This window comes from Barbus barbus (assembly GCF_936440315.1).
Source record: "Barbus barbus genome assembly, chromosome: 17".
In the NCBI taxonomy this organism is placed as follows: Eukaryota; Metazoa; Chordata; class Actinopteri; order Cypriniformes; family Cyprinidae; genus Barbus; species Barbus barbus.
Genome location: NC_136745.1, coordinates 1,277,103 through 1,285,169, shown reverse-complemented (window position 1 = coordinate 1,285,169; position 8,067 = coordinate 1,277,103). Strand labels below are relative to the sequence as shown.

General features: G+C 38.8%; 1 protein-coding gene across 2 annotated transcripts in view; it reads left to right on the top strand.

Annotated features, from left to right (window-relative positions):
* Positions 1-221: 221 nt before the first annotated feature.
* rps6kal (ribosomal protein S6 kinase a, like) overlaps positions 222-8,067 on the top strand; it is a 30,781-nt gene continuing 22,935 nt past the window's right edge. For both annotated transcript variants that reach the window (XM_079439015.1, XM_079439014.1), the window contains exons 1-3: positions 222-526; positions 4,479-4,535; positions 5,883-5,999. In XM_079439015.1, the coding sequence (XP_079295141.1) occupies positions 461-526; positions 4,479-4,535; positions 5,883-5,999 (240 nt within the window). In that variant the 5' untranslated portion in view covers positions 222-460. The remainder of the gene's footprint in view (positions 527-4,478; positions 4,536-5,882; positions 6,000-8,067) is intronic.

Below are 8,067 nucleotides of genomic sequence, written 5' to 3'. Positions count from 1 at the left end.
TCTCCTGCAGAGTTTAGCTCCAACCCTAAAAACCCTGGGGAAAAAAAAACCTAACTGCATCCTGAAGACCTTGATTAGCTGGTTCAGGTGTGTTTGATTAGGGTTGGAGCTAAACTCTGCAGGGACACCGGCCCACCAGGATCAACGTTCCCCACCCCTGGTCTAAAAGCATATTAAAAACACCGCATAGACAAATAAACAACATAAAACACTTGATTTTCACTACAGGGGGACTTTAAAGGGGTCGCGCGCCTCGGTGGGGAAATCCTCCGCTGGGTTGCGTCAGAGTGACGTCAGCGCTGGCGTCTTCAGCGGGCGCGCGCAGATACGGCCATATTTGAGCGGATCGGGAGCGCAGCGGCCCGCGCGTTCTATCGCTCGCGTCAGCTGATCACACGCGCGTTTAACGGACACACACGACGCGGAGATGCCTCGCGGAACACGCGTCTAGCTCGACCGCATGATGTCCTTCGGCGCCGCGCAGGAGGCCTCGCGCCAAATGGAGGTGCAGAGCGTCAGCAGCGAGGTATGTCGCACATATGAGCGCGTTCACCGGCCGCGGCGGATTCTCGGTGCCGTTAACGGCGGCTTGTGTGTGTTTTCGGTGATGAGAGCGGCGCGGGTGCGCGCACGTAGTGTGGAGACTCGCGTAACGACAGCGTTAGCATTAGCCGTTAGCATCTGATAATGATGCTTCTAGTCAATCCTTCACAACACTAAAGCTAACGCTGCTCCAGTCAGTGTCGTCGTGTTTCTGAGGAGGGTGAAGCACTAGCATGATGAAGATGAAGACGATTAGCCTGCGCTTGTTGATCGGATTCACCTCATGAGTCATGACTAAAGCGCGCGCACGTGAATGTCAGTGTAAACTAAGGTTATCTGTGGCTAAATAACTCCTTCAGTGCTTTATATCTGTTAGTCACACACCGACTACATCAATCAGACTAAAGGTGTTTGATCTGCTGTTTATCCGTCTGTAGATATCCAGATATCCGTCTGTTTGTGTTCATAGAGTCTAATAACTTTACTATCCATCACCAGAGAGACATGTGTCTTAGATAAAGGGCTCACATATAAACAATACAAAACAAGCACTCACACCAACAACACAATCACAATTAATCCACAAAACACTCTAAAATACCTCATAAACCTAAGAGACAGGATCCTGCCAGAACTGGGCTTTATGTATAATATAAATTCAGCAGTGGTTTTTGTCCAGATAAGTGTTGCTGTAACCCAGATCAGTGCACAGCTTTCTATTTTTACTAATAGTTAACTGCTTTAATGACTCCGAGGTGTGTCGGTGTTGTGGCTCTTCCTCACTGAAGGATGCTATCAGGATCAATTTCCATACATGGGATTTATCTTTATTATTCATAGCAGTTACAAGACATTCTGTTAATATCATCAGTGTCTGCTGTAAAGTGTGTGTGATCCTGTGCTCTACGGGTGGACCAGTGTGTTATTAATGACTTAAAGTGCTTTTCTGTGATCACACTTCAACATCATCAGTGTTCAGCATGCTACAATAACAGCTTAGGGTCAGGATGTAAGATATAGGCATGGTTATGAAATGAAATGTCAGTATTATTGATATTGTGGAAGAGCTGAGTCATTCAGGGAAAAATTTAGGATAAAGTAAAATTGTTGTTAAAATCTTAAACAGAATAAGAAAGGTTACCCTTGAAATATTGTATTGCAATACTAAAAAATTCTGATTTTTCAATATGAGATGGCATCACTAATATTTGTCTGAATTTATTCATTTTTAAATGTTAAACCGTCAAGTTCTTATTTTGGCCGAACACACAGGGAGGTCTTCAGGTTGATGAACACTTCTCAAATCTCTGGTACTCGTTACTCTCCCGAGCGACCCAAACTGAGAGCAGATGCAGAGAACAGCGTCGCTGTGAGACACTGAACACACGGTGATCCTGAGCTGGACGCGTGGAAATCAACACCGTGACTCCTTCACTGTGAAACATCATTCATTTGCATTTTGATAATTACGCTAAGCAATATTGTGACTGTTAGAGTTATTCAGGCTTAAAAACAAGCAGAAGCCTCTCTCAGCTGATTGAGTCTCTGCAGAACAAACGTGGCCGTTTCTGAATGTCTCGTGCATTTTCAAAATCCATCATGCAATGAAAATGATGCCCTTTACTCCTAAACTCCTGAGCAGATCAGGTAAACGGCCCCACATACACTGATCCGGGGCCAGTAGCATAAACTGAACCTCTCTGTTAGGACCGTGTATTAAGAATTAGTCTGACCAACTAGCATTTAGATTTAACTTAAACTAATCTATGTTTTTTGTTACCGAATTAAAAAAAAGACCAGTTTTAAAGAAAAAAAATGGACTAGTCTAAACCTTTTATGCAGCAGAGAGCTATGTTTGATCTGATTTCTTCAGCAGTGGCCGGAGCTAATGCACAAAGGGAAATCTCATTGGCTAGCGTGACACCATGTTTTGATTTCAGCAGGTCAGGTTGAATGAATGCAGGCAATCTGAATGATGTTCACGAGCCCAGCAGCTTATCAGACCGTATCAAGGTTTAGGCCTGTCGGGGACTTATGACTCTAAAAGCTGTTCATATTCTTCATATGTGAGCCGTGCTGGCAAAATGAGCGAGAATGCGCACTGCCTAATTTGGAGCTACAGGCAAAAAACCCCAGTATTGGTAGAATTTAGAATGTTTTTTTTCACAAAAACGAGTTCATTAAGCCCTCCTCTAGTGTTCCCAATGCTCCAAATAGTAATTAAACATCTGAAATGACCTTTATTTGTATGTTTTCTGAGAGGTGTGCCTCCTCAGCTCAAGTTTGGTGTATCACAGCAATGCAGTTTTGTGAATATTCATAGCGAATTATTGATGGCATGAGTCTAGATGTGATGTTCAACCCATGCTGATGTAAAAGAAGCGATTGCGCTGACTGACACATCTGAAGCGTCCGGTTAAAGACACGTCTCTCAGACGCCGCGCGATCCTGATATACACAGAATTACAGTGTTTCAGAATATCTGTCCGTCAAGTATTGGATCTGTACATTACAGGAGGCTAAATCTTATTATATAAGCCTTCTGTCATTAATGTTCATCTACCAATAACAGAAATAGGGAATCGCTCACTGCTCTTGATTGAACTGCTTTTGTAGTTTTAATAATTAATTTATTTGTGATGAATACACTAAAGAGATTTTTACATTTCATTAGTATTTGTTTTTCTTGAATGCTTATGTTTAGATGTAGGATTAAAAAAGTAATGCACTCTTTAATTTGTTTCTTATATTTGTTCTGCTGTTTATTTACATCTTTGTTCTAATGGTTAATTGCAAAGTTTAAAAATGATCTATATTGTGATTTTGCTTTGGGACCTTCAGAAAACTTTAACTCGATTTTTCTCTAAATTGACTTTGCTGACTGTATCGACTTCAAACAGCTGTAGCTCAGTCTTTTTTTTTTTGTCAGATTCCAAAAAATCATACAACATTGAAGTTTTTTTTTAATAGAGATTGTAAAAATAACTTGTTAAAAAAAATAAAATACTAAATTGCTCATTGCGACTGTTTTGCCAGCACAGGTCACACATTCGCTCCGTTCACAGTAGAGACTGAAATAAACTTTTTCATTAAGGAATGACATTTGCTCGCTTGATTTCTGGTATTGCATTACATTATTAGATGTACTGTGCATATACTATTAGATGTACTATCTTTTTTGTCAAATATTTTATACATTAGAATAATAGGCTGTTACCAATCAAACTAAATAGTACTAAAAACGCACTGCAAAAGTAGCATAGACAATTAGGGATGTAACGATTCACTCACTATACGATTCATGATTTTTTTAAACATGAGCAGTCTTTAATCTAAATTAGATTTGTATAATTTCGAAATTTGAAGCAAAACAGAGTGGTCTGACTTCAGTTTTTGTGAAGCTACTGTGCATAAAAATCTCTGCATGAACTGAAGCAGCAGACGAGCTGAAGGAGAGCAGATTCAGTCTCTGCCAGCAGGTGGCGCTTAAAGCGTTTCTCTGGTTTCAAAGCAGCGCTGCACTTATGGACTTTAATATTTATTATATAGAGGAAAGATGAAAAGATAAAATACCATCTAAACTTTTCTAAAGACAGTAAGTTCCCCTCAGACACACATTCATATAAACTCCTGCCCCTAATTGAATCGTGATTTGTTTAGCATCTCAACCGATTTGAATCGTCACATATGTGACCCTGCAGCACAAAAGCAGTCATGAGTAGCACCGGTATATATATGTGTGTGTGTGTTGGGTAATGTTTGAATAAAAATGTGAAAATGTAATGGCAGAAGTTACAGTTATCATTTATTGGTAGGTTAACCAGTGAATTAAGCTAATCATAAAGATATTGATCGATTTATTGGAAAAATGTAGTAAAAGTAACTGCTAATAGGAGGGAATGGTGTGTGTTGCTGCTGTGCTGTGTGTGTTTCAGGTGAATGGGCATCAGATGATGGATGAGCCGATGGAGGAGGAGTCCTACACACACTGTGTGAGTATCTCTGTCTCCATTACTCCTCTGACTGGAGATCAGGCTTTCAACATGAGGCTTTATTAATGCCCATCCTCGTCACAAGTGTTTATAATTGGCAGGTGTTTGAAAGTATTGGCAGTAAACACTCAAGTGAGTTTAATCATTTAAGTGCAAGAGGATGCACTGAGTAGTCCTGCACCGATACAAACTCCTCTCAGATACACAAATACACAGTTCTCTGTCACATCTTCTCACTAAATTGTGTAAATGCCTTTCTTTTATTCATGTAAACCGTGTCGGTTATGTAATTGAATGTAAGTTGAGAAGGAAATCAAATGTGTATCATATTGGATTTGTGCATTCAGTCTTAATTATGTTGTCTGCACTATGTTTGTACTTCTGTACAGGAAGCTCCTAACACCAAGACAGATTCCTTGTGTGTGTAAACACTCTTGGCAATAAAGCTCTTTCTGATTCTAAAGTGACAGCAGCTTAATGAACCTGATGCTGTCTGTGTCTTTGAGCTCATTCCAACAACAAAGTCACTCACTGCCCTTAACTTTTGTAGTTTTAACAATGATTTAACTATATTCATACAGTGAAAGCGATGCAGTGTTTTATTTTTAGATTTGATTACTTTTCTTTAAGGTTCTGTAGTTTTTAACGCTACTGTGTTGCTAGTTCTGATTTATTTGATCCTATTTTATTGCTGAGGACTTGTCTTTAAAGATGTTTGAATGTTATTTTTAATTAGGCTATAAACTTTGGCTATGGGATCGAAATTGAGAATTGTGAAATTTCGCTGGTATCTAAAATGTTAGTGTTATATTGAAACAGTTAAAAATATAACAGTGGTTATGTGTGTAGAAGATAATCAAGGAAAAGTCTTAGTCGTTGTTTCGAAATAATTACAATTATGTAAAATAAATATTTTTATTGCAGCAATGGTGTGCATTTTATTGACTGTTTAAGTTGAATTGTGATATATCATATACAGAGGCCCCAAAGTATTTGGAAGCCACAGTTAAAAATGTATTTTCATTATTTAACGAACTATTAAGACCGTATGTAAATTGGCTACTCCTGCTCTCGAAGATATCTGCATTGGCCATTACAAACCCACATCCACTAACCACAAGCTTTGATGAAATGATGAGTTTTTGAATAATGTACTGAATAAAGTTAACAGTAACTAATAAACCTGTTTTATTTCTGATGAAAGTAAACACAAACTGGTGTCCGTCAGCTGAGTCATGCAGCGTCACGCAGTTGAAAGGAAATCCTGGAAGTGATCTAGATTTGTTTTGTAAGCTGTCCTCCAGAGACTTGTCAGGATATATGTCTGTGTTTGTGTTGTGTGTGCAGGACGAGGGCGCTTATCAAGAGATTCCCATCACTCATCATGTGAAGGAGGGCTGTGAGAAGGCCGAGCCCAGCCAGTTTGAGCTGCTCAAGGTTTTGGGACAAGGCTCCTTTGGGAAGGTCTGTGGTTCTTTCACTTCATGCGTGCTAACAGTCAGGCTGAGCACAGAATTCATGGTTTGGTGGGATTTGTGTACAACAGGGAGAATGAAGCGTCTGATTTATTTTGTAAGTGACTGTGGCTGCTGCAGTTCTTATTGTGAAGACACTCAATTGCACATGACTTCAAAATGACTGAAACACTATTAAACATAGCAGCATAATTATGGCAGTAAATCTTAGACATTAACAGTGTAGAAATGAAGTGGTATTTTCAGTTCCAGGTTTGATTATTGAAGTTTCAAATCATTTTTCTCCACCTCAGATCTCATGTTTTAAATATTACGTCTTATTTTCAATAAACAAAAATCAGTTGTCAATGATACAATTTAAAACTAGTCTCAGTTTTGCTGTGGCAGCTGGTTGATCTGTGCTTATTAGAATACAGTCATGCGCTTGGGTTCGTGTCTTAAGTGTGCTTTACCTGAGAAGTGCTGTTTCCTCCGAAATGATTTTAGTTTTTTGTTTGATGCACCCAAAGATAATGAATAATTTGTTTCATTATGTTCGGTACTGAAAGCCCTGTACAGTATCTGTTTGGTTTCCGCTGCAGGCCTAATTACCACTCGTGTCATAAATCTGTCTTTAGTGTTATTCGTTTTCTTTTTCAGTCATAATCCTTTATCTGTTCCTTTAGCAACTTGCTTACATTATTACTATACATGAGTACAGTCGGATTAGAAGCCTAACTTCAGGATCTGGTGCGATAACAGCAACCAAACACTCCTGGTATCTGTGGATCAGTCCTGCACTTTGACTCGAAGGGATTCGGGCCTATTTCTGCCTGCAGCGCTGCATCAGAGCGTTAGCTGCGAGACTGAAACAGACTGAAAGCACTCTCCGGTGGACAGCCGCTCTTCCTATCATTCACACAGACCAGCAGCTAAAACATAGAGCATTAACACACTCAATTTATGTCTGACCGCTCGCTAATTTTCCTTGGTGTCTTGTGTCATGTCCTGTTTTAAGATGCTACGCTGTGTTGAAAATAAGTTTTGTTAATTATCTTTTTAACTGCATTCTTCATGGGTTGGGTTCTATTTGTCAAATTTCCAAGAACTGGGTATTCAATTAGACGTGCATTTTCAATTCCTTGATGATTCCTGCATTTGCATTTTAATGTGATTTTAAACCATTTAAGCGCAGGAAGAGAAATAACTTGCACACTGTTGTGCGTACCGTGCACATCTGAAGCGTGAGGATGTCCGTTCTGTGTCCGTTCTCCAACCGCTCTGTGCATTTCCACTGCAGAAAAGATTGTTCCGAGCTGGAACAGACTTCTTTCACATTTACCAACCAATATGCGCAAAAATACAGCAGTATATCATCATAAACACAGCTTTTAAACTTTTGATTTCAATTTCTGTACCTGAAGTTAGTTCAGTTGTATTTATGCAATTACAAATTGATTTGTTTGTTCCCATTTTATTACTGTTTACTTGTCTTTAACAATTTAATGTTTGAATTTTATATTAGTTTAGTTGTTTTTGCTGTGGTGTTTTTTTTTTTTTTTTTTTTTTTTTGTTAAAACCATCGGCAAAAGTGTAAAAGAGCTCAGTGTTCTGTAAGCTGCTCATCTTATTCAGCCGCAACAGAACACTTTGTGAAAAGACTGAATAAATGTTTGACATCTAAATGCCTAACTTAAATTTTTTTTTTACTGAATTTTTTTAAAGCAGAATTGGAATCGATCATTCAAATACCAACCCTATTCTTCACAAGTCTTAGACTGCTGCAGTGCATTTTAATTGCTAGTTTTTACATCCAAAAGATTGAGCTGTTTTTGTTTTTTTTTGCTGCTCATGTTATGGGAAACGACATTTTTTGATAAACGGTGAAGCTGGTGTTTTTGTCTGTTTTTGCAGTGCTGCAAATTGTGCAAAATAAGCTACTCTTCAGAACATCAGAAGATTCGACTTCAGAATGATATCAACATTAGCTAGAGTGACTGATCATGTGCAGGATTATTAATATTACATAACTGTGAAAACAAACTGTTATTGTATTGTTACTGAACTGACCAATGCCC